This window comes from Phoxinus phoxinus (assembly GCF_949152265.1).
Source record: "Phoxinus phoxinus genome assembly, chromosome: 16".
Taxonomy (NCBI): Eukaryota; Metazoa; Chordata; class Actinopteri; order Cypriniformes; family Leuciscidae; genus Phoxinus; species Phoxinus phoxinus.
Window position 1 is genome coordinate 25,627,095 of NC_136891.1, and position 27,835 is coordinate 25,654,929.

The 27,835-nt window shown below is 36.5% G+C and overlaps 1 protein-coding gene across 1 annotated transcript in view; it reads right to left on the reverse strand.

Annotated features, from left to right (window-relative positions):
• The window catches only part of dsg2.2 (desmoglein 2, tandem duplicate 2), a 33,923-nt gene that overhangs the window by 2,768 nt on the left and 3,320 nt on the right, over positions 1-27,835 (reverse strand). Inside the window, exons 3-28 of the mRNA XM_079639497.1 lie at positions 26,185-26,346; positions 25,923-26,064; positions 24,252-24,415; positions 23,857-23,988; positions 23,584-23,769; positions 22,001-22,416; positions 21,762-21,904; positions 21,014-21,235; positions 20,469-20,708; positions 20,258-20,385; positions 19,837-20,154; positions 18,671-19,725; positions 15,301-15,331; positions 14,854-14,880; positions 9,454-9,576; positions 8,834-8,989; positions 8,326-8,467; positions 7,870-8,039; positions 7,635-7,769; positions 6,771-6,956; positions 6,033-6,466; positions 1,776-1,918; positions 1,292-1,513; positions 886-1,131; positions 618-739; positions 211-489 (exon numbers count right to left, since the gene is read on the reverse strand). Coding sequence (XP_079495623.1) covers positions 211-489; positions 618-739; positions 886-1,131; positions 1,292-1,513; positions 1,776-1,918; positions 6,033-6,466; positions 6,771-6,956; positions 7,635-7,769; positions 7,870-8,039; positions 8,326-8,467; positions 8,834-8,989; positions 9,454-9,576; positions 14,854-14,880; positions 15,301-15,331; positions 18,671-19,725; positions 19,837-20,154; positions 20,258-20,385; positions 20,469-20,708; positions 21,014-21,235; positions 21,762-21,904; positions 22,001-22,416; positions 23,584-23,769; positions 23,857-23,988; positions 24,252-24,415; positions 25,923-26,064; positions 26,185-26,346 — 5,724 coding nt within the window. The remainder of the gene's footprint in view (positions 1-210; positions 490-617; positions 740-885; positions 1,132-1,291; positions 1,514-1,775; positions 1,919-6,032; positions 6,467-6,770; positions 6,957-7,634; positions 7,770-7,869; positions 8,040-8,325; positions 8,468-8,833; positions 8,990-9,453; positions 9,577-14,853; positions 14,881-15,300; positions 15,332-18,670; positions 19,726-19,836; positions 20,155-20,257; positions 20,386-20,468; positions 20,709-21,013; positions 21,236-21,761; positions 21,905-22,000; positions 22,417-23,583; positions 23,770-23,856; positions 23,989-24,251; positions 24,416-25,922; positions 26,065-26,184; positions 26,347-27,835) is intronic.

Below are 27,835 nucleotides of genomic sequence, written 5' to 3' on the forward strand. Positions count from 1 at the left end.
TTTTTGGAATCCATTTACTTTCATTATACAGACAGAAACAGTTTAAACATTCTTAAGAATAACTTCTTTTGTGTTCGAAAAAGAAAGTCATACACATTTTGGAGCAACTTGAGAGTGAAATAAAAATAAAAAAAATTGGTAAACTATCCCTTTGTGTATTAAAAATGCCTCCATACAACACTAATAATAATAACAATAATAATAACATACTTGCGTGAGGTAATCTTTTAGGATTGCATCAGACAACACATTATGCTCTTCTTGACAACTGGCAGAGTTTTCCATATCTGCTTCGTCAGTATCACAGTAAAAGCCTCCAAATGCACTCTCCTGCATCATTCCTACCATTTTAGAACTGTTAGAGACTAGTTGGTTTGATTTCTGTACATGAATTTCATCCATTGGGGTTTTCACCATTCCTGAAGGTTCTTTGGATATTGTTATTTTATCATTGTTGACTTTTTGCGTGGGGCACATCAGAAGACATTTCTGGAAAAGAAACAGAAGAAATTATCACATAATACAAACGTATTGTTGTATTACTGTATGTATAACTGTCACTTGTTCCTTCAGAATATTATTATGAGCTGTGTGAGATCATGAAGAGATTTTTTTACCTGGTCTTCTCCTATTCCCTCAATGCAATAGGAGATAATTTGTTCCTTGGTTTCAAATGGCATTTCAATGAAATCTCTTGCAGCTGTCCCACAATCACATTTTATTAAGACCATAAGCATCACTAAAAATACAGACATAGAAACACAAACATTATTTTACAATGTTACCACAAATAATTTGATCCAGACCATTTTAGCCTGTCAACTTTACAGTTAACTAAACTTTATATTTACAGTAGTAGACCATAGCAAAGTAAACCATGCTCACAGATTAGGCAGATTAATCCTAGAAACAGGAAACCAATTCCTTTCGCTCCAAGAGTGGCTGATGTAGTGTGTTGGCCTACTGCTGCCATTTTTTCACCACAAACCATGCCTTCAGAGCAGGTACAGACTTCTAAATGGAGGACTTGCTCATTGGGGCAGGCCAGTCCTTGCATGTCACTGATCTCCATGGTGACTTGGTAAAAGCCAGTCCATAAGTCATCTTTAGTGAGCAATGAAACACTTACATCTGAAGAGGTGAGAAACAGACCTGACTATGAGCTTACTTTCGATTCAAAAGTGAACAACTTTATATGTTGCTATAAATTACATGAGATATTTACATAAATATCTGAATATGTTTGATTATCGAAAAACAGAGATTAGTTGGTAGTTCTGTTTGGTATTACCATTTATTCTCTGCAAGTTCCATTTGCCCATTGTCTTCTCTTGTATCAAATTGAACTTCAGTGGAGCTCCGTTGGGATTTGAATCAATATCTTCAGCTGTGACATTCACTACTCTGGTATCACTGCAGATAGTCTGCACATTATCAAGGAGTTTGGGGCAGTTATCATTCAGGTCCTCCACCTGCAAGGCTATAGTCCCCGTAGATGTCTGAGAGGGCAGCTCTAAAATGTATAACAAACACAAAACATGCTGCAATTAACCTTCTTAAATCTTATTTTAATATATTTCACTAGTGTTTAAAAATCACCCAGGCCAGGACACACTTCATGAAGTTGGTTGAGAGAAGTTAAACAGAGTGTAAAGTGTGGCGACTGTACTCTAAATTGTCGATTTAGAGTAGGTATGTCAAAAGTAGGTATGTCTAAATATTTGACTGCTAATGTAAAGGTTCCCAACATAATGTACTGACTCTTTGTTACTAACCATCTGTAATGCAGAGGATCTTGGCATAGTAGGTCCCATTTACCACATATGGAGACTCACGATCTGGTAACTTGTTGAGTTTGATCTCAGCAGTGTCCGAGTTAATAGAAATCCAGTTGTCAGGGTCATACCCCTTTGCATATCTATAAACAAACATGAAACATTACCTGATTGCTACATTTAGGGTTTATTACAGGAATAGTTAACCACATTTTGTAAAACTGTAATAATGCTTCTTAACACACCTGATTGAGTTGTTATAATCAGTGCCAGTCCTCCCTATTCGCAAACTAAACGTATATAAGGCCCCCAAACCACCTCTCAAAGATTATTTAAGTAGCATATCACTATAATCTAAACATATTTTTATAATACATGGATTCAACTTTAGCGGAGTCATGTAGAAATGTATTACCGTATTTATAGTTATTTAATAACTGTTTTGGACATCATGCAGTGTGGCAGATAATGACATGCTTATTGACATAAGGCTATGGCATCCAAATTAAGTTTTTTGTCCGAAGTAGAAAAAAAGAAAATGCGCCAAGAATGAAGTAGGTATGTATTTTTGTAACATTTCAAATTCTTATTTAGTCTTGACAAACCAATAAATGTGTTATAAAAAAAATTTAAAATAAAAAAATAACTCCAGTCCAGATCTCCGGCCCCTGGTTCCATATTAGTCAACTCAGGGATGGGCAGTATTTATGATACATTAATTTCAAATACGTATTTCAAATATAAAATAGTATTTTGTCATTTGTATTTGATAGGATTGATGAAAATGGCTTCATATTTTGTATCAAAATACTTGAGTGTTTTGTATTTTTGTAGTTTTAAAATACTGTAAAATACTTTGTAAGAAGTGTACATGATGACATCATAAAAATGTGGCCTCTAATTGGTGCCTACTCAGTAGTTTGCTTTTGAGATCAGAACAGAAAATGTATTCATATGGAAGAAGGTGGTCAAGATAAAAAAACGTGTTGGCTGCCAGCTTTCCATCAATTGAGAAAAAATACTATTATTTTTTAGCCCGGAAATCCAGACCTAAATCTGAAAGATTAATGGTCTGGTGTCGATTAATGAAAATCGGCCAGCTCGAGTGGAGGCACCAAGCACGCAATTGCCTAACACTATGACCAATCACAATAATACATGGGGTGACGTATCACTAGGCCCCTTACGCTTCTACCAGTGGAGTAGTAGTGGGAAGTTCGGATCATTTTACTGACTCGGATCTTTGAATCTCGTTCAGCAAAATGAACGAATCTTTTTTTGAGTAATTTCGTTCATTTCAGCATAATATAATTAAAATGTCATGTTAAAATGTTGATTACATTTGAAAAGTTGGGTCCAACTTAAGTTCAGACTATTGCAGTCTGTTAATTCACCTCACCTCCTGATCCACGGCGTTCTTTCATTTGCAACTTCACATTTATCACGTCTACACTGTTCCCCGCCTCTCGTTTCTGTCTTCGGGTTCGAACTTGAGCGGAGCTAACTGGTAGATTATACTTTTGGCGTATCTGGTCGGCCAAACAGCAAAAACTTCGAGCGCCGTCTTATGTTCCTTTTTTAGAGAAAAAGGCAACTCTAAATCTTTAATTGTAGCGCCCAAAGCCGTTTCAAACAACTGGTGTTCATCCATAGCCATCTTGCAATGTTTACTAATGACTAATGTCATCTTGCCTCTGGCCCGCCTATAGCAGATAACCCGATGTGATTGGTGCAGCTCAGATAGAGGGGCATATTTAATGAGCATTATTACTACACCAGAGTGAACTCGCTGAGCAAATTTAAATTGTGCTCTCGCGAGAACTCTGGATTTCCAAGGTAATCATTTTTAACAGTTCATGCTAAGTTTTGGTGTTTGTTTTAGTAGCATAGGCTAAATAGTTTACCAATTTATATAATGTTCTTGAAAACTATTATACCGAGCAGCAGCCCCACAGTTAACGTTAGCTTGCTACTTTCAGCTTATGTTAACTTTGTCGGTTGTGCACGAAAAATAATAACAATAAAGTATGAATGACTGCCATCAGTGAAAGTATGAATACAGGTGCCACCAGTGGTCTTCTTATGAATTACTTATTTGTCTTTGAAACTAGGCCCAAGTAACTAAACAATGATACACATATGTGTCATTCGCAAACTGTTAAACATTAAATGGTTGGTTACTTTGAAACTAACCTTCATCTGGGAGATCACAGGGATATATTAATATTTGATCTGTTAACTTGCACATGTCAGATTTATTACATCACTCTGGCAGAGAAAAGCTGTTGCTATCAAACATTCCTTGAGTCAGTGTAATGGTGAAGGGATAGATCAAATAGGCCAATTGATGGAAGCTATGCTACAGTAGTTTATTTTGATACATGGTGTTGCTGCTATATTTTGTAGTTTATTTTGATACACTTAACATTAATGTATTTTGTATTTTATTTAAAAAAACCTTTTGATGTATCTTTGCCCAATCCTGAGTCAACTGTGCTGTGTTAGAAATACCCCATGATAAAATGTAATTTTCAGTTTGTGTCATTATAAATCAATAATCAAAACGTTTGTGTGCATGTTTTAACGTATAAGAAATAAACACATTCCTGTTCAGTCATGCAAGCTGTCCTGTGAGTCCTGTAAAGTGCTTTAAAAGCAATGCGCCTATATTCTAAATGTAGAGAATTATCAATGTATTTTTGTCTGTTTACTTTTTGTTTTCGTAAGCTATAGTTAACGTGTTTTAATTTCATTAGTAAATCGAGCATTTGGAAAATAATTTCAGCTGTGTGTAGTTCCCTTTTCAAATATGCAATTTAAATACTGCATCCTAGGACGCTATGGGGAACACCTCCTGCGTGACCGGTATCTGAAGCATGTGTCTAAACGCGACAATGTCATTGGTTGGCAACAGCCTGACACGTCACTATGTTGCGACCGTGACTATAAGAGGACGCCTGTAGTACATGTCATCAATTTCTTTTGACTTAGGGATCCGTTTGTTTGTGTACGTGTGAAAGCAATCACTATGGAATATACTCAGCCAAGTATTTCAGGAAGTATGTTTTGAGAAATATGAGTGTGTTGACGCCTGAGGACATACGACTTGTGACTTGTATGTTTGGGTAAGGAGCATGTGCTTTCAATTCTCAAAGGGGCTGAATGCGCTCATTGTGAAGTGCTCTTTGCAAGACTGACTGAAAGAGACAGTGTCACTTCTTAGCTTCACTTCTTATCACCTAATGGATAGTAGTTAGCTCTTGCACAAGCACGTTAGGCTCTCGAGGGAGTCAAAGGAGTTTGTGACTGTTCTAGCGTGATTCTTGGTTAAGTGATAGAGTCTGGCGTTTGAGCGGAGCACGTTCAGCTCTCAAGGGAGTTGAACATGCTCATTATGATGAGGTTGCTTTGAGAAGCTCCTTTGTTTGTTTGTAGGCTACTCCCTTTAGGTATTCATAATATGTAATACCAAATTTTCTTCATAGTTATCACTGAACAAATGTGCCTTGTATAACTGATTAAATCATATTTTTATTATGATTATAACATTTATTTAAATATCTTCTAAGCTTCGGGCGACCTTAGTTCGAGTTCCAACTCAAGAACCTGTCGTGATTAAAAAAGTTCTAATTAAAACAGTAATAATACATTATAATATTAATAATAATAATTTGTTATTGTATATAAATATGTTTAAATAGTTTAAATATACATATCAAGTACAACATGTGATGTAATATTTTAGTTGATTTACTCTTGCCAAGCTCTGATTTTAGAGACACACACGGAGAGGCAACAGCAACCCAGCTATTTGATTTGCGCTCATTTCATTCACTCATTCAGTTCACACACTTATTATTGTGTAGTGATTTTGGAGGTTAATGTATAATATCGTGCTTTCCCCTGACTGTATCCAGCTAACACGAGGAGTGACTGTGTCAGCCTCAGCCGAATATTATTATGCAAAATTATTTGTTATTTGTTTTGAAGCCATTATCCATGCCTTTCCAAATAAGGTATTTGCCTTCGGCACACCCCTAACAGGCACCTTCTTATACCCATGGTCGCACCAGCCATGACGTCTCAGGCTGACATTATCATGTTTTAATGGGGGCCCCTTCACAAAGTTTTGCTTAGGGCCCCTAGAAGTGTATGACTGCACTGTACTTAACTAGATAATTTTGTTGAAAAATTGTACAATCTTGAAACTGACAGTTTTGTTGTTGTTTTACCATGAAATTCTTGAGGAACACTCACTTGACTTTTTCTGCTGGTTTCCCTGTGTCTTCTTCTACAGCAGTGTAGGTGTCAATTATTTTTGGAATAGAACTTTTGCTGTTTTCAGATACAGATATAGGCTTGACCTTTGGAAGGAACTTTGGGGGTTCTGGTTTGTTTTTCACACTGATATTCACTGAGTATGGCTTTAGCTTGGACACGCTGGAGGCCGGTTTACTGCTTCCTCCAAAAAGCATAGATTGACTGCCGGTTCCAGAAGCCCCAGATTGACCACTGGCTCCAGAAGCCCAAGAATGACCACTGGCTCCAGAAGCCCCAGATTGACCACTGGCTCCAGAAGCCCCAAATGCACCTGCTGCTCCTGCTCCACTCCCTAGAGGTTCTCCTGGATTAGCTTTGTTTTTAACAACTAGTTTCAGGTTCATATCAGATCCTGACTCAAAGTCAGCAGCCTAAAGGAGGGAAAAAAGGGGTTGCTCTTTATTTTACAGTACGTGCAGTTATGTGTACTTACAGTGTACTTATCTAAGAAAGTACTGGCTAATAATGAATACATAGTATGTAGATGGGGAACAGGACTGTAAAACCGAAAAAAATACATTTGGTTATTCAATACGAACCATGTAATAAATATATGTGTAAATAACATGTGATGTGTACATCACACTAAAACCGCACACCATTACTACATTTTAGCCTTGATCTCATTGGTTCCGTCATGAACTTCTTAGAACTGTGTACAAAATAAGCACTCACCTTGTTCAGGTACAAAATACCCATATTTGTCCTCGGATCAGTTTCAATAGTGAAACGTCCATCCTCGTTTCCAGAGACTATTTCAAAAACGGCCAACCAATTGTCAGTCCTATCTTCATCGTTATCCAGTGCCTGGATCCTTAAAACCTCAATGGGTGCCACATTCTCATCAATACTTGCTGAAAACTATAAAAAAATAAAATAAAATAAAAAAAAGTTCACAGTCTTTCCCATTACCATCTATTATTAAACATTTGCTTATACTAAAGTTAATAATGAAGAGTCTAAGGGGAATACCTTTGAGAAAAAGGAGTACATTTTAGAATATGGATGCAATGCGCAATATGGTTAAGCATAAAAAAACACACTGCGCATCGCGTTTTATATTCTGGGTTCATCTGCTTGCCTGTACATAGTCATCGATGTACGATGTACGAATCATCGATAAGGTGTATGCTGAATTTGCTCTTTTAATATCACTGTCTTACAACATTTTAGTGCTTAGTACAAACCTGAAAAAAAAAAAACTGGCAGGCAATGAAGGAAAACCTGGTTTTGCCCTCCAAGTGCGTGTGCATAAGGGTGTCACATGAGAACTATGAATTGTCTTTGAAATATAGTTAGTGTTGAATGTACTGATAGTGTACTTTTTTTAAATACGTTTAAGTGGCATTTTATTTTATTAATATTATATCTCCAAGTACAGTTTGTTTTAAATATACTATAAAGGTTTGAAATACACTACAAGTGCACATTCAATGCATTTAAGTGCACTTCTTTTTTCTCAAGGGTATGAAGAAAACAACACTAGTTGTCAGAATTATGACCTTTTGACTATTTATATTAGCCAATGCATATAGTCACCTCATCCATCTCCAAAGTAGGAATATTGTCATTAACATCCAGGATGTCTATAATTATAGAAGTTGTGGCAGAATTTCCTTGATCACTTCCATACATGTCAGCAGCTTGCACCGTAAGAACATAAGAGCTGTGTTCCTGTTTAACAGAATAGGAAATTAATCCATCTTGACTCTTTGGCAAAAGAAAATGACACATAATTACACATATAAATACCAGTATAGCTGGAAGCAAATACCTCTCTGTCGAGCGTTGGGTTGTCCACAGAGATTTTTCCATTGTCTTTATTCACAGCAAAGAAAAGGAGGCCATCATTTGGCTCTTGTTTGATTAAAGTGTATGCTATCTTACTGTAAAGAGTGTTTTCCTTATCTGCATCTTTGGCCACAACTTGTGTTACAAAGGTTCCTGGAAAGGACACAACAATAAATATATATATATATATATATATATATATATATATATATATATATATATATATATATATATATATATATATATATATATATATATATATATATATATATATATTTAAGGTGAAGGATTGGTCATCCCTAATTGCAGAAAATCAGACAATGGTTGACAATGTCAATGCTAAAACATAACATATACTACTCTCTTGTGGTCGGCTCTTCCAAGCCATTGGAAGACTTTAGCCAATAATGTTTTTAAGCAACTGAAAAAAAAAGCTCACCAACTGGACACCCCTCATAAATGCTGCTTCGTTCTGGCTTGTTGAAAATTGGTGAGTTATCATTCTGGTCCTCCACGGCGAAGTTTACTTTAATATTATCTTCAGCTATGGTGTTGTTAAAGAACCAAGCAGTGCCAATAAGCTATAAGATAAAAATAAAACAAGGCCTCTATGACGATATGACTTTGTTTAGGAAACAAATGAACTTTCTTGTTAACTTGAAAAAGCTGTCTGAAATTTATCAGAAACCAAGAGCAACTTTTTTTTAACAACTATAGAAAAAATCTGATGATATTGCAATTTTACCATTTAGTTTTCAGCAAGAGTTTTGAGATAAATGAAAGAAACATACAGTACAAATCTGGTTTTTAAAATCAAGTTTGAGAAATTTGAGAAAACCTTGAAAATTACTGAGATTTAGCCCTTGTGACAGCTATGCAGCATAACACATGACTGTGTACTATATATATGCCTTGTATCTTAAATATTGTGTGTTCGTTATCCTCACGGTGTAGTTTTCTCTCTCCTCACGATCCAGAGTCCGTAGGATGCGAACGAACCCTTTGTACTCGTCTACCATGAAACTACCAACAGGGGGCTGGTCAGCTCCTGGACCCCTCAGAGTGTAGCGCAGCGGCATGTCCAGGTCCATGTCTGATCGCATCTGAGAAACATCATATTGCAATAATGCAGGTTAGAATACTGTTACTAAAGATGAGTATAAAGGGTCCTAAAACCTGAAAAGTTTAAAATCACAATTCAATAACAATTCAAATTAAGAATTTATCATGGCTAAGAATTAACTGATTTTAATAACCAACAAATTTTGGTAACAAGCTTAATTTAAATATTGGAAAAAAAACGGGTCATATAATTTAGTTTGTATAGTTTTATTTTCCACAAAAAAATAAAGGTATTGTATTAAAGGTATACCCTTTTCGTGGAAAGTGCTGACAACTGCCTGCATAACGGTTTTATCTTTTAATAAAGAAATTGATTTACTGAGTAAGTATACTGAATAACTTGATTATAACTTGAATAAGTGAATATTATCATCGAAGCCGGCATTGTAATGCAGTAAATGCAACGAGTAGAGAGATCTTCTGTGGTGTAAGGTGTTTCTAGTACCCTGCTGATATAGGGCTCATTGCTGTAGTCCACATTTTCTGTAATCATTTTCACAGGTACAACCCATTCCCTTTTATGACGCTGCTTCCGTGGAACTTTCCAACAATCTCCAGTGCTCAGGAACTGTAAAAAAAAAAAAAAACGTAACTTAACACAACAACAACTATAGTATTTGCTCCATAACACTTTTTAAAAAAAATTTTATTATGGCCTGGTTTTTAGGTTTAATTGCTATGTTCTTTAACAGTGATAAATGGTTGTCCAGGGTTTTTTTTTTTAAAGTAATTTTAGTAATGTAGTAAAATTGAGTAATTTTGTGTATGCAAGTTATGAGGACGAACCCAAGCACAGACAGTATGCAACACACAAAGTTTATTTAAAGACAAAAAACAGAGAAAACAAAACCCACGACGGGGCAAAACAAGACAGGTTGGACTACTTTAGACTGACAACACTAGACTAAGACTCAGACACTAAACTAACAGTAAAGACAGGATCAAACACTTCTTTCCAGACAAGACTTTCAACGGGTTGTTTCACACAAAGTATGACATAGAATGACAATCAGGGATAGATAATGAACCGGCACAGGACAGCAAACACAAGGGGAGAAACTAATAATGACAACAGGTGACAGAGATGAAACAATAATGACTAACGAGGAGAACAAGGGGGCGGGGTTGAGTAACGGACAACACAAGCACATGGCCCAAACAAAAGGCCATGTGCTTGCACACAAAACATGGGTCTGTCATGATCCTGCCTCAAGACCAGAGTAAATCAAGGACAAGAAGGCAGAATCATGACAGCAAGTAGTAAAATGTGAGATTCACCTCTTCTGTATACTAACAACACAGTTACAAGTGAACATTCAATGTTATATTGATATTTTGTATGTGAGGTCTCTCGTTTCAGACTTCCAAATGAAAAAAAAAAGAGTATGGTAAATGGACTGCATTTATATAGCGCTTTCACAGACCCAATGGCCACCAAAGCGCTTTACATATTGCCTCACATTCACCCATTCACACACCGACGGCGGTGTCTGCCATACAAGGCGCCATCCAGCTCGTCAGGAGCAGCTGGGGTTAGGTGTCTTGCTCATGGACACCTCGACACTTGGTCAGGTGGAACCGGGGATTGAACCGGTTTGTAGACAACCTACATGAACCACTGAGCCACTGCCACCCGCAAAGTATGACTTTCTTAATCAGCACTTTTGTCTTGTTTAGATTAAACATATCTAAACATCCTCAAACAACATATATTTTCTATTATTATTCTATTATATCTATTATTATAACTTATTTTCTATTAAGATATTGTGACTTGCAGCAGTGCTTGAATTATTTTTGTTTTTCTTACTTCATTGGCATATTGGTTTATTCATAAAAATCATAATCATAAAAATAGTGATGTTACAGTCATTACGGAATAGCATTTTGGTATCTGTATGCACTGTAAAAAAAATATTTTTTAAAGTTGTAATTAAAACAAAGATTACTGTATGTTTTACATATACAATTTAAGTTCTTGAAAATGTCGTTTAATTCAATACGTTACTTGCTGATACCAGCAATTTCGGAGTGAAACATTTTCTAGACCAGTTCTTATATTATGTTAATATACCAACTTCAAAAAGGTTGGTATATTAACATAATATAAGAATTGGTCTAGAAAATGTTTCATTCCGAAATTGCTTCAGACTTCCAAGTTTGTTACTGTAAAATATACCGATAATAATGCACACTGTAAACCCAGATTTTGTTTCTAATTAAACTTACGAGTGATCATTACTTATTCTTTTATGTTTAGTAAAAACCTGCTATCATTACTAAACAACATTAGTTGATTGTACTATTTAGCTGAAAGATTCATTGCACTAATCAGGTTTAGCAGAGATAACTGCTATGTTTAGTTTCATAAGGAAGGGGAGGGGGTTAAAACCTGCCTGGTCACTTGAAAAGACCCGCGTCTAACGTGCGTTGGCCTTGGCAGCAGACGGTATTGAGAATTAACAGAGGTTTAGATGTTGATGAATTATTGTTTAATTTGTGATCCAGTTACTATGACTGCGTATTGATGTTATCATCAATAAAGGTCATCAACAAAGATTATAAGTCAGTAGCACCTCATTTCATCTAGAGTTTAATCTATTATTGTCTGGATCTTTCCATATGATTGATATGAAAGACCTGTGATTTTTTTTCACCAGGAAATCCAACAGAATTGTTATAATTTGAACAGTTGTAAAAAAACATTATGTAGATTTTTTTTTTAAATGCCATGTTATTTTGTCACACATAGACATCAACAATCAGCATATGAATATCAACAATGGTAACACTCATAGGCGTCGATTTCGGGGGGGACGGTGGGGACGCGTACCCACCAGATTTCGTCATGAGTCATTTTGTACCCACCACTTTTGGGTTGCTAGTAGGGCTGTAACGATACACCAAACCCACGATTCGGTTCGTATCACAATGTTTGACCCACGATTCAGTTCGTATCACGATTTTTTGGGGGATAAAAAAAAAAAAAAAATGCTGATGCAGTGGTGACCCGTTCATGTAACATGTAGGCCTAATGGTGGCGCTGCCAATAAAGCACCTAAAAGCTGCCACAAAGAACTGGCAAAAGTAATCTGAATATGTCAAATATAGCAAGGAGACATTTTTATTAATAAACAAGTGTTTTCTGTGTCGCTGCAAAGATGAAGTTGACGATGAACGCGGCAGAGAGAAATGCACATTTCATTCGGATTACATGGTTTTCTTTCGTTTTGAATTGTTCTGTTTAAAAAGTATGATTTAAAGCGTTCTGTAGATAATAGATGTATTTCTCAGGTCTGTGAGGCATAGGCTGTGCTGAGTTTCGGTTCATTTATGAGACGAGCTCCAGTTCATGCGCAGGCGCCTCCGTGTCGTCGTGATATAGCCTATTATCTGCTTTACTAATTATTTATTAAATCCAGGCAATTGGTTGATGAAACATTGATTAAAATTAAGATACAATTAATACAAAACGAAATTCACTTTAAAGAAAGGCTTTGTGCTTTCTGATTGATGTCTGTGAAAGTTTTAAAGCATGTTTTAGTGCCGATTTCAGAGCGGTCACGTCCGTAACGTTGTTTTTTCCTCATAAATGCGAACTAAATATAATTATTAATAAAATTAATATTTTATGTTCTGTGGAGCTATATTATAGCTTATTCCGCGCTCAAGCGCATGCCATAAATCTTGCCGCAAAGCACCGGCAAAAGCAGGCTATATGATATATGTCTGAAAAATAATGAGGCATTTTTATTGTTTATTAATAAAATATATATTTCTAAATCAGTGTCGTCTCCGAAACATATCTATATACATCTCCGCTGTAAAGTGGATGCGCCTTTAGAGAGAAATGCACCTTTCATAGGCTATGGATTACAGCCTAATCAGCCGGTATTTGCTTTCGATTCAAATTTTTTCGTTTAAAAGTGGATATTTCGAGCTTTATATAGAAATATTCATCACGTTTTTGAGGCTATACACTGCATTTCAGTTCATTATTGAGATGCGCTCCAGTTCACGCCATGGAGATAATTAGGCTATAGCGCGCCCTGTTTGTTTTATTTTATTTTACAAAAGCACAACGTTTTCTTGAAATTGTGAGTTTACCCAAATAAGGCTACTTGCGACTGATGCGTTATTCCTTTTGGACCTAAAACAAGATTGAGTATTTAAAGTTGTTTCCTCTGATAGGAAAAACCAAGTGTTCGCGCCGACGCCTGCCATGAAGTGCGCGCTCTACACTCCGCACACACACTTTGGATATGCACCTAATATCCATAGGCTAATAGCGAACATTTATCTAGGTTAAAGTTAGAGCGAGCTGCCATGCCAGATGGATAAGTCCTTTTCATGTTTAGTTTAACAAATCAAATCATGCATTTTCTACCTACCGCGAGTAAGCGCGGCACCAGTTTGAAAAAGGTAAAAGCATAACGCGTAGCGAGGGGCCCCACTGATGTTGCTGCGTCTTTAATATTTCTGATTGTTTAAATGATCAGCCCTCGGGGGCCCCCTTAAGATGCGGGACCCCAGGCAATTGCCGCCTCTGCCAGACGGAATGCCATACTAGGTTTTTGTGAAACGCCGCCACTGCTTGCAGAGCTTAGTGAGCTTCAGGACATCGTCTTTCAAAACATGACCTAAGCGAAAGAGAGAAAAAATGAATACGTCATTGTACCCAGCACTTCTGAAAATGCACTTCCGAATGCGTCTCTGTCCCCAGCACATTTCAAACCAAACTGACGCCCATGGTAACACTCAAATGAAAAGTTTAGTTTCAGCTTGTGTAAAAACTAAAGTGGTATAGGGCAACGGGTTTCCACGCGATTTGCGAGTAAAGTCAACTAATTCGGGTTAAGAGTGGAAATTAACACTAAGTTAAGTGAACTTTATTGTCTAAGTACATTAAATAATCGTTTGTGAAACTAAACAATTTAAGTCAAGTCTACATAAGCACCAAGTTAAGTAAACTTAAATATGCACGTTTTGGGAGAACCCATTACTCAATTAAATTGAGGGAACTAGTTTACTCAAATCAATTGAGTTCAATCAACTTATTAGGGTTTTCAGGTCATGTGATACTAAATGCCACAAAATCGCTAAATGTAATTTAATTACAAGCTAACAGAATAGTGCTTCTTTCCCTTATAAAGTATACAGACATTTATACATTTTACAATTGCTTTGTTAAATATAATATACATTTTCAGTATTAAATACTTTTCTACTTAAACTACTGTCTTTAAAATATAATATTATTTGTAACATTTAAGTTAGTTAATGCATTAATTAACAATGCTCAATACATTTGTTACAGTAGTTATTATCCTTTGTTAATGTTGTTAACTGTTCGTTGTTAGTTCATATTAGCGCACGGTTCATGTTAGTTCATGTTAGCACAAATATTAACAGTTCATTTTTTATTCTCAGGTAAATATATCTGGTTTTGGTACTATTTAGATATTTTTATTGGAATACAAGACAAAAATACTGTTGTGTTTAATATGTTAATTATATATTAGTTACAATGTAATTGTACATTTAAGTTGGCCTACTGAATAATATAAATAAACAACATGCACTATAGGGTCAGGGCTAATGTTTGTTTTAGGGTTAGCTGTATGTAATTATGCATAATTATTGTAATTATACTATATTATAATTGTAGTTAGTACATGTAACGTGTAACAAATAAAGTGTTGCCAAAAATACTGATTATAAGACAATGCTTGATTATAAACATACTCAATTGGTCCATTTTTTTCAAATAAATAAGTAAGTAAGTAAGTAAGTAAGTAAGAAGAAAAACAGCGTTTAATGGTTACATCCATCTCTTTTTACATACCTGCGCTGTGAGAAGCAGCAGCAATGTCTGAGCCAGCAAAGAGTGTGGGAGCATCTTCTAGGAGAACTGAAAGAAATCCTCAATGTGAAGAGTGTGGTCAATGGCTTTTCAAACTGTACGCGCACTGTTCTTTTGCAACATATATAAGGATCAAACCATATTTTGGCCCGCCCCAAAAGTGAAGCCTCATCACGTGTCTCTTTCACCCAATGTAGGTTTGAGGAATGACATGTTAATTATGATAGAGAGGGAAACTCCTGTCAAAAAGGGAAAGAAAGAACACCATAAAGCCCTTTAAAAACATGAATTATTTTTCTATTTTTACGAAGTTACATCCCAAGAAACATGTGTGGAATTGTTCTTTAAAAGTTTGGTTGTTTCGAAAGTTTGTAATAAATAATGAATTAAATAAATGAAACTGAAAGTAAAACGTTGATTTTTAATTACCCTATGTTGTAACATGGCAATCAGTCCAGTTCTAAGGAATTAACAGGAGGGGTTAAAATGGAACCTAAAATGTTTTTGTACTTCACATTGCTCCAGGGTTTATTTAATTGTGTTAGTGGCCTAGCGTGAGTAATGTCAGTCAATGCACCACATAAGGAGCCTTCAACCATATATGGCATTGACTTCTGAAGAAACACACCTTAGATAATTATTTTTACCAAGGAAAAAGCAATTAAAAATGTCGCCTGTCTGTGAATCGCTTGGATTACTCACATCAGTTCAAAACCTGTTTGCTTTAAGTAGCAGTTCCTTATGAAGTTACGAATGTATTGAATTTTTATTTAAACATTTATTTACTCATCAAATTCAGTTGTTTTTCAACCACTTTACCCAACTTGCTAAAAGCATGAAGGCCACCCCTAGCCCTCTTGCGGTATTCGTACGATAAATTTAACATTTTGACATTTTAAAAATCGTAGCTTCATCAGAATGGTAGCTATGTGTCATGGTGGTATGTGTCTTTTGTTTTGAATGTACTTTTATGCTGAAATGTATTCTCTTTTTCTCATTGTTTCAGTGTTCTCTTCCTGTTTGCTTCTATCTCTCATTGTTGTCCTATTAGTTGTTATAGTTACCGTCATAAGTTTCACCCATTTTTTATTGATTTCATTGATTTCTCTGTGTATTTAAGCTTGTGCCTTTTAATTGGTCTTTGCTCATCATTGTTTTGTGGTGATTTTGTTCTTGTCTTGGATCATGACCTCACGGATGTTCCTGTTTTTGCCTGTGGAATCTTTTCATTCTCTCTTTGCCTTGTCTCTGAGCAACCGTTACAGTACGAAACTTGGTGACTTTTATGACACTTGGTATATGGACACACAAAACATTGAGGGCATGATTTGAAAAGTGGTTGTACAAAAACAAGTCACACTTGTGGTCTTCGCGGTCAAAGGTGACCGCCATTGGAAATTAATGGGAAATGGGCAAAAAAAATTTAAATACAGAACATTTTTGTGTGTACAATCTACAAATCTTGCCTGATTCTACCAGACTCTCGTACATTTCATTTGTACAGAGAGTCTGGCCTCTCTCCATTGACAAGCGTGAAGGCGGATACTCTGTTGAAGTTTAAAACTATTGAATCTGCCCAGTCACTCTGGATCTGCCATAACCAATCGCTAACATTTGGTCGTGACGTATGACTCCTCCAACTAGCGCACAACCTGAACGTCATTGTTCTCAGCCACTCCCTCTGTTCGCTGATTGGACCGGTAAAAAAATGACTGGAAAAAACCCAATATACCACAATCCCAGACGTAGTTCTGAAGGAAAATAAAAATTGAGCGGAAGTACGTAGAAGGGCGGAGCCAGGCTACTACAAATCAGCCACGGTGCAGAAAAAAAGTGCATAGCAATAAAGAAGTGAAACTCTAAAACAACATGAGTGTAAAACACACAATGATCTTTTAAATGTCCACTGTCCATTACAACAGTAATACAAGTGTGCCTGTATTATGCAAGTTGTGTTGGCCATAAATGTTCTGTTGAAAATGTAACTGGCGTGTTAGATATTTCAAAGGGCTTTCTGTCATTTAAAAAAATATTGGGCATTGAAAAAAAGAGGATAAAATTACATTAAAGTGTCTGGGTAAAAAAAACGAATCTGGATATGGTTCCTTAACCCTCTGGGCCCTGAGGGGATTTTGGGGCCCTGAAGAAGTTTTGACATGCCCTGGCATTTGTGTTTTTTTCAGTTGCCTAAAGTCTTCCAATGGCTTGAAAGAGCTGAGAGAGTCATATCTGTTGTGTTTTTGATATTGTTACATTGGAATACAAAGAAAATATTCTGAATATGAACAAAGCGCAGAGGACTTGCCTCAGATATTCTTTGATATCAATGTCACATTAAAATACCATGTGATTCATTAATTTTCTGATGCGTGACTTTTTTTTCCCCGCTCATTCAGTCAAACTAATAGATAAGGATTATTTGTAGCACAGCCTTATTTCTGTATATGGTTTGTTTCAGTTCTTTTGAGTGGCAGTTCCCAAAACCAGCACCTATATTTTAAAAAACTTGTTCGGAAAAAAACGTGGATATTTCAAGTAGTTGTCTCTGTGAGTGTGTCCATATGTTGTTCTCGCCAATTGAAACAAAACTGGCCAATTTAATTCTCTGAGAGCAAACTTGTGCAGTTCAGTTTTGCTACAGGAATGTTTTGGTTGATTTGCCCACGGACAGATACAACATTACACTGGATGACATACAAATGACGCTTTATTGTATTTTGGTAGTCTTTTACATAATCAAACATATCAAACATTTATAAAAATTACCATTTAAAAAAAAAGTCCTTATGCTCCTTTACAATATATTTTACTGACCCCTGAAAAATGTCTCACTGTCAAAACCAGTTCCATATCTTTCCACCATGCAGCTATGAATCCATTTCTGGGAAAGTTGTAACCCACTGCCCATTTTTGTGTACCAAACCAGAGCTGTCAATAGAAAAAGCCCAGCACCGCAACTGTAGTATATATTTTTTTTTCTACTACTGCTCAAAGGAAATGTGCTTCAGTTATTGTATAGCTAAATACAAATGTTTTGAAATAAAATGTATTTTTTTTTTTACAAATATAAGACTCTTTTACATAACATTTATTTTATATGCGTTATTGCTTGGAATGTGTGTTTAAACGCACTGCAAATGAAAACTACAAGCTTCTAAACAGACCTAACTAATCAGACTTCTTTTTTGTTTACAAGTGACTAAAAAGAGGAATGAACAATATTGTAAAAATGCAAAAATAATCTGATCTATCCTATAAACACCCTCCCAAAACATACATTGTAGTTCACCTGATGCCAAAATTTATGTGATTAATGAATTGTCTTTTAAAGTACTGTACATTTCAGGATACTAAAAAACATATGCACTTCTGGCTTGGCCGATTTCTGCATTTAATAGGTGGTTCTTGTATATCGGCTCATTGCTAAAATAGCTTTGAACTGATTTGCATAAACTGCACTGGAATGGCCTCAGGGCAACCAGAACTGGATAGTATCGGCAAATTATAGTCTTTACAGAACACACACATTGAATGCATACATGCAGTAACATATTACAAATATGTAACAAAAGAAGGGGTAACAAACAAGTAATTAATGTATAGTGCACTACAAATACAGAGAAGTTAACTCAAGGGCATTAAAAGCAGTTTTTCAAGAATTAATTTGCATATTCTCCAATTTCTACATGACCTAACATGTTGACAACATGATACTCCAATGATTGGCATGCATGAGCTAAAAATTGCATTTCAACACTTTCACAACTGTACATGTACTGTATGAGTGTTGCATTGTTACTTTATACTTTGTGTTTTCATAACCTTTGTCTCCTGGGCAACAACTTTATGTGACGATGGATTTTGGTCAATCTGGAAAGATGACCCACCGAATCCAGCGTTACCAATAATGGACTCTGTGGTGGACACCGTGCCCATTTGAAAAACCCCCTGAACCATACCTGATACTCCTTTATTCTCCATATTATGGACATTTTGAGATCCACCATGAGTGGAAACATCTTTTGGGAGAGACCCCAGCATCACATTGCCCCTTTGTCCTTCCATGACCATTGCTGGACCCTGAGATCCAGCAAGCCCTCTCTGAATTGTGCCCTGAAAGACTTGACCGCTTGGGGCTCCCCCATCCACCCAAATCACTTGTGATCCAGACATATTACTTGTGGTCATTATTCCGGCGTTGAGAGCCTGAGCAGAACCATGTATGTCCATAAACCTCATTCCATCACCATGATTCTGGGTATTCACCACTATGTTGTTGCCCTGGAGTACAACCTCCTCGGCTACTGGGCGGGTGTTCGTCACGTACATGTTCTGTCCGACTCCCATGTTGGGCCTTTCAGTGAGCAGTACCGTGCTGGCCGGCGGCTCTAGCATGTAGAACATTTGCGGCGGTTGCATTATGTACGTTGGAGCCGGCTGGACACTCGTAATCACTGTGGGCCGGTTGTCTGTGACAAACATGTTCTCCACACGAGAAGATGATGTCGCAGCCATGTTGGAGGTTATATTCATCGAATTTGTAGATAGATCTCGGTCAGTGGCTATATTCCCTGTAATCATAACATTGGTTGATGAAGGCGGCACCACGGTATGGTTCGCGACGGGTTGTGGAGGGGGAGGAAGAGGAGTGTGGACCTCAGTCATTCTACTTCTGCATATTTCAGCGAGTGTGGTGAACTTTGGCCCAAGGTCATTCAGAAACTCTAGGTCATTGTTGTTATCTTCTTTCGGTATATCAGGGCTGACGAAAGAGCCAACAAGGGATTCCTCCCCCTCATAACCATACACCACGGGTTCATTCTTAGCAAATACATCATCCAATTCTCGGCTTTTCTGTAACACACAGGGTAATACATATATGTGATCCACATAGATAGATTAGACAGATAGACAGACAGATAGATGGATAGTTCATATACACATTATCCTGTAGGTATATATTACCTGTGAATAGTATTCATCGAGGAACATTTCTGACAAGGCCATTCCGTCAAAATCTCCAGCCATTTCTCTAATCTCATTTCCTTTCATCGAGTTCATGTAGGCCATTTCCGCCATACCAATTTCATTGTAGCCAGCCATACCAATTTCATTGTAGCCAGCCATACCAATTTCATTGTAGCCACGACCACCAGATATGTAATTGGACACCATGGAGCCTGCTGTTCCTTGACCACCTCCACCCCTCATACCACCCACATTTTTGGATATAACATTAGTTGTCAGACCATCAATATTTTCAGGTCCAAGTACCGGAACATCCTGTCAGAGACAAAATGGTTTGATTTATTTAGCTTTATGTCAAAAATAACATCTCAATCCTGATAACATATCACACCTGTTATTACATAAATCAATTTCTTACACTGTCCTCTCCCATGCCCTCAGTATGGTAAGCGATGAGATGCTCTTTAGTGTCATAGGGCATGTCTGTAAAAGCTCCTGCCATCCCATTAGCTCCACACTTACAGAGCAGCAACATGAGTGGGATGACTGTAACAGAGGAGAAACACAGCATTTATTTCAGCACTATAATAACTATAAATCATAATCTCTCTGTGAACTTGCTTACTTACGCAATATTGAAAGCAATCCAAGGAAGAGCAGGCCGATTCCAGCAGCTCCAAATGTTGACCCCTTCTTAAGCGTTCCTGTTACAGTTCGCTCACAACCCCCCTGGGCTGTACAGGTACACACTACCACCACTATTTTCTGAGGATCTTCACATCCAAGCCCCTGCTGGTCCTTAACATTCACCATCAGCTCATGTTCTCCCGGCCACAGTTTTTCCTGGGTCCTGAAGATGGCAGTAGTTTCTGATGAGGAGAACAACAGAAGATCTCAAACACAGAGTCAGTAATAACATCCCGATTAATAGACCTCTGACAAGTACTTAATATGTTTGACTTCATACAACACAAAATACCTAAAACAGTTTAGACTATTTGTTCCAAATAGTTAAATACCTAAAAAAAAAAAAAATTTAGACAAAGACCCCACAGTGACACTAGATAGATAGATAGATAGATAGATAGATAGATAGATAGATAGATAGATAGATAGATAGATAGATAGATAGATAGATAGATAGATAGATAGATAGATAGATAGATGTGTGTACCATTAAAATACTCGATTGACCATTTCCCCTTAGTTCCTTCTGGGACAACATAGTAGGTGAATGGAGCTCCATTGGGTGGTGCATCCTCATCCACTGCAGTGACTAAGACCGCGTCCTTTTCAGTGCAAAGTGTCTGGACTTTGCTTGTCAAAGTGGGGCAGTGGTCATTCAAATCCTCTACCTGGATGGCAATGGTACCCGTTGCCGTTTTAGAAGGCAAGTCTATAAGAGAAAAGAAAATATTAAAAAAAACAATTCTATTTTGTATTTTCACTTTATAACTGTTGGCGAGAGAGTAAAATAAAATAACTCATTGGGACAATTCGTTTTAAAAAAAGACAAAATTAAAAAAGAAAGAAAAATAGCCTATAGAAAGAAAGAAGAGAATAAATTGCTATATTAAATGAAATATTAAATAACGTTAATTGGTCATTTACAATGTAACTTGCAGATGGTTACAGTACTTCTTCAAACATCACTGACTCAGATATATGTGAAGATGCCGCCATCTTCAGGACATGTTATGTATCTGCAATGTCCTGTGGTCATTTTGGTAAAGCATATGGCACACTGGAAGTGTGATTTATCAATAAGTTATTAAGTATACTATCATATATTTTAGCAACATCTGGCAACAGTTCAAAAGTACTTACAATTATACATACTAAACAATTAGAACAGCTGGCAAATCCTCATACATATAAAAACAACAACGATTGTAAAGTTTTCTCTTTTCCCTGGAACTTGCCTTGAGTTACGCTGTAAATGGTGGCGTAGTAGGTGCCGTTAACTAGATGCTTGGACTCGCGGTCAGGAGCCTTGTTCATTCGAATGGCCCCTGTTTTCTCATCGATTATCAGCCAGTTATCTGGGTCAGATGCTTTAATATACCTATAGGAAAAGGGAACATAGTTAAGGCTCATTTATCATTGATTTAAATGCTGATTTCTCTTCATTTTTTATTAAACTGTTTTGATGTAAACGTACTTGACGTTGGTAGCTTCCTTTCCTGTGTCTGTATCAATAGCCGGGTACCTTGCGATGATCTCATTGCTGTTAAAAGTCTTGCCTTCTGAGATGGGGATGGCTTTTGTTAGGGGCACAAACATGGGTCCTTCCGGCTGGTTTTTCACATTTATCTTCACGTTGTAGAGCGAACTGCCTGACGTTGACCATGCACCTCCGCTGCCACCACCTCCACCACCACCTCCACCACCACCTCCTCCACCACCACCTCCTCCTCCTCCACCACCTCCTCCTCCACCATCTCCTGCACCTGCACCGCTGCCCCCAAAGTTGACATTTATTCCTTGTAGTGTTTCATGTACAGAGGGGTGGAACGGGGCTTTGTTGGCTACACCGATGCCAAGGTTCAGGTCTTTGACATCCTCATAATTAACAGCCTGCAGGGAAAATATTCTTTCTTTAGGCAAAGGGCTGAAAGTATAATCTGCTTTAGAACTGTTCAATGTTAGCGTGTACGAGTTAGCATGCAAGAATGCTAGCATTAAGTGCTAAATAACTAGCAATGTTAAAAGTACCAGTACTTTTAAAGTAAGTTGATACAAAAAAAAAGGGTAACAATAGTCTTTCTTCTGTATTGATAACACCAAGTACTGACTCAATGTCTGACTATTTTCCAATCTTGTGAAAGATTTTCATCTTTGCAATGTATTAATGTAAACAGTAGATTATGTTTCATGTGAATGGTTATAGAAAAACTGAGTAGCCTACACTACTATTCAAAAGTCTGGGATCAGTAATCTATTTTTGAAAGAATATATTATATATTTGTATTTTATTCAGCAAGGACGCATAATTGATCAAAAGTAACATTTCTAAATGTTACAAAAGATGAACAGTTTAAATAAATGCTGCTCTTTTGAACTTTCTTTCATTAAATAATCCTGAGAGAAAAAAGACGATTTCCACAAAAATATTAATCAGCACATTCAACATTGGTAGTAATAATAAGAAATGTTTCTTGAGCAGTAAATCAGCATATTAGGATGATTTCTGAAGAGCCATGTGGCACTGAAGAATGGAGTAACGATGCTGAAAATTCAGCTTTGCATCACAGGAATAAATTACAAAACAATTATTTTAAATTGTAATAATATTTCACAATATAACAGTTTTAATGTATTTTAAAATGCAGCCCTGATGAGACTTCAAAAAACATTTAAATCGTACTGACCCAAAAGGTTAATGTAGTGTGTCAAAATTTTGGATCTGTGTATTGGGTCTTGCAGTGTAAATGCAGCCTGATGTCTATTATGTCAATATTATTAATTAAACAACAATAGTGAAATGAAAAAGAGAAACTGGCCTTACTTTATTTGTTACTTGAATAATGACTTAAAATAGTCATTAAAATACCTGAAGGTTACAAATTGTTGTTTCAATTTGTTAATCTTCAATTTTTGAATAGCAAATGAGTTTTTCATGTGGTATTTAAATTGGCATTGAGAATTTGACCAACATTGCTATGAATACTGACATTTTGGTATCATGACAAACCTACTAGAAAAAGGAACAAAAAACAGAAGAGAAACAAAAACATTGCACACCTTGTCAAGCATCAGGATTGCCTCGTTGGTCTTTGGGTCCATTTTAATGCTGAAGTATCCAGCCTCATTGCCTGATGCAATAAAGCAATCGCCCGCCCAGTTGTCTGTGTTCTTGAGATCCAGGTCACTTGCTTTGAATCTCATCACCTCTATGTTATCTGTATTTTCCTCGATACTGCCCTCAAACTATGGAGTGTGAAAAAAACGTAAGTTGCAAGCACTACAACAACATACTAAAACCTTGTGGATGTTAACAACGTGTAGATATCTTACTGGGCCTTCCAATGTAGGCGCATTATCATTGACATCATTGATCTTGATGGTGACACTTCCTGTGGCGGCATTGCCGCCTGCGGCACCATTCAGATCAGATGCTCTGATAACCAGGACATACTGATCAATATTCTGAAGAGAGAGACAGTGTGTAAATAAACAGGTGGAATCATTTACAATACTTCTCAACAAAACCAGTCATAGTGTCTTTGTTACTGCATTCATCATTTAAAAATGGAAACAATAGCAGGCCACGTGGGGTGGAACATATGGCACTGACACAAAGAAGCATGTGGTCAATGAAGAAGTGGCAGTGCACACATGGAGTCTGTGTGTTACATCATGTAACATGTTGGGTATCATACACATTCGATACAGTGATCGTGACCACTCACCTCTCTATCCAGGTTAGGATTTAGAACACGGACTATCCCTTCATCGTCAACTGTGAACATTCTCTCCCCACCTGGTTGCTGCTCAACAATTTCATACTTGATTTGAGAGTTTAGGTTTCCTGGCTCATCAGCATCAAAGCACTTGATCTCCATCACCGATGTACCTGTGTCCAAGATAAATAAAAAGGAAACATCTTTTAGTTTAAAGCATCTAAGTTCTTAGAAATGTGCTCTTTGTATTCATTTTGGTTTCATAATATTTTTTTTAAAACTGTATAAACATCATGTAGTCAAAAAATCAAGTAAAACAATAAACAACAAAATATATTTTTTAAAAAAGAGAAATATATAATATAATTGACATTATAATTTTTTCATGAAAAATATTCTAGAACTATATAGTTAACAAATATCTTGAAATATTATTTTATAAATATAACTTTTGGGGGGAGGTGCACCACATGACATTTTACAACCTGAACAAACTCCAAGCAGTGAAGCCTTTTTGTTTTTCAAAGGACTTAAAGGTGCTGTATGGAGTTTTCAGCGGCATCTAGCGGTGATGTTTCAAATTGCAACCAATACGTTTACAAGCGAGTGCTATCTTTTGTTTTTTATTATTATGTGGAGTTTGTGTTTGAGTCTGTGTTGTGCTAGTCGTTTCCTAGTATTAGCAGACTCCATGTCATAAAGTTGCAGTGTCGTCGCTGTTGAGTGTAAAGTCAGTAGATGAGGCGAGAGGCGAGACGCTCGGGAGCGCGCATGCAGGTCTCAGGCACGTCACTGGATTTCGCGGCAAATCCGACCCGGAGACTTCACATAGAAAAAGGAATACTTGCTTTCAGAGGTAATCGCAAAACCCGCCAAGTGGATCATTTTATTGTGAGATTACAACCCCTTCACACACAGGTAATAAAAAATGGATTCATTTTAGTAGAAAAACTCCATACAGCACCTTTAAGATGAATTACAATAAATAACCGAAAAAACATGCTAATCATAAAAGAGGTGTATTAATAGAGTTATAAACCCCCTTGCAGAGTTTGATAATTATCATAATCAGGGTTTGAAATGAATTCAGAACATCTACTAGTCAAAACAAAATGATCAGAAATAAACCAGATTAGCAATGTCACAGCTTAGATTTAAATATAGCCTATTTATTATAAAATATGATTCTGAATCATTGTATTGCTTTCAGCTTTATGATTGTCAATCACTGTTCGCGGATAACATTCAAATAAAAACAGAAATAAAGACAGAATTCTCTGTGACTTCTCTTATAATTGCCTTGAGTTTACCTGCATGTGAACATGCGGTAATTTTGAGAACGGGTTAGAAAAAGTGTCCTCTTGATTGTCTCTTAAAAAACAATGTGTTCAACTTTCTAAAGACATAGCAATGTGCTGCGTTTCCCTCTTTGTTTTGCTCATTTTTGAGGGGAAGGGCTCGTATAACGTTGCCATGCAAAGTGATTGAACATAATTTATGAATCAGAACCCAAATTGGCTACTGTGTTGAAATGCGTTACCCGCCACAGTGTATTTTCACCCGCATTTGGCGGGGTAGCGGGTGTTAATTTCAAACCCTAATCATAATCACTGTTATGTTTATTGTATAAATAAATAAAGTCACATTTCTTTTCAGCTGGAACAACTGCAGGACACATACCTGCTGCACTGCGTTCGTCTACATCTCCTCCAGTCATTTGACCAAAAACAGGGGTATTATCATTCTGATCCTTCACTTTTATTCGTAGCCCAATGTCATTCTCTGCAATTGTGCCATTTGTGAATGTAGCAACCCCTGTAAGCTGTGGAGGTGAAGACATGCATTTCAAGATCACTGACCCTTATCAATAAGAATAGGTATTAAAGCCAACTTCATCATCATCATCATCAATCACCATTGTCATCATTGTAATTACACTTACATTGTATTGTGCAATGGTCTCTCTGTCGAGGATTCCTGTTATTCTTACAAGTCCTGTTTCAGGATTCACCACAAATAAATTGAACGGATCCTTGTCTGCACCGACGCCCTTCAGTGTGTACCTCAAATTTTTATTTTGGTTGTCTTCCTTGTCTGAGCGAATCTAAATAAATTAGAAATGCATCTTTTAAAACAAAAAACAACCAAGCCCACAGTGTACTACTGACACATTCAAACGAAGCATTGCAATTATCAAATGCGTAAGATGTTGTTGCAGTGTATATCACACATGTGATGTGGTGACTTTTTTGTTGTAATCTTGGCTTTATTTCTCACATAAGAGTAATTTCTTATATTTGTGATTGTAATTTATTATCATTTGGACATTACATCTCTGCAGACATCCATTTTATTAGCAGCTAAAATTTTAATTTTTAGTTTTTATTCATCTTTGTTAACGTTAGTTCCTAAAAATACAACTGTCCATTATTTGTTCATGCTAGCTCTGGGCCATTAAATAATATTAACATAACTTTAGAATTTCATAATGTATTAGTAAATGTTGGAATTAACATGAACTCAGATTCCTAAATGCTTTAGAAGTATTTTTCATTGTCACATTAACTAATTAAAGGTGCTGTATGTAAGAATGGCATACGTAAGAAAACCGTTGTTTCCCCCGTCCCCTCCTCCTCAGACTCGATGCTCACGCAGGTTCCAAGTTTGAGGACACGCAACAGGAGCGAGCACAATTGACGACGAAAAGCGAGGAGACTTACAGACTGTGAGTTGATTTATCCACGTTTTAATATGCTCTCGTTCATAGAGAGTTTTAGGTGGTTCCCGAGGCTTTTTAGGTTGTGTGGACTGCCATCTCTGTTTGTTTGCTCGTTTCCAAGGCTGCGATACACGGTGTTCCCTGCCAACTGGCATCCCGCGGTGTCGAAATACTATTGGGTGAACAGGCAGTTGGCGAGATCACACAGACAAAAACAAAAAACTCGACTGACAACACGGAACGTGTAAAATAAAATAAAATAAAATAAAATAACATGGCTGTAGAGCTGTTTTTCAGAGAAACGAGTATGTGAACTTAACATGTTTCCTAAATATCTGCAAATATGTATTATTATGGTATTTTTATGCTTTAGTTGAGTAAAAAAAGTTACACCGCACCTTTAATTAACTAATGTTAACAAATTAAACCTGTTTGACCCGTTTTACCAATAGTACTAACAGACACAGTTTTTGATTAAATAATGTTTAAGTAATTGCTGATATTAACATTAACTAAGATTAATACATTATTTCGTTATTTTTCATTGTTAGCACATAATGTTAACAAATGATTTTTTGATTTTGATTTGATTTAATTTGATGTATTGGTGAAAAAGACGTAGGCATAAATGTATTAAAAATGCATTAAAGTATATTTGTATTGTACTAAAAACATACTGAAGTACATTTTTAATACATTTAATAGTATGTATTTTGGGTATGTACACCTGGGTTTAATTGTATCCAAAAGACCTTACACATGAAACATATAAAAATAAAATAAAAAATCAAAGGCATCAAATACTGGAACATTAAATGGAACATTATTGTAAAGTTTCTCTGCTTGTACATCGATTACGCAAGCATATATGACA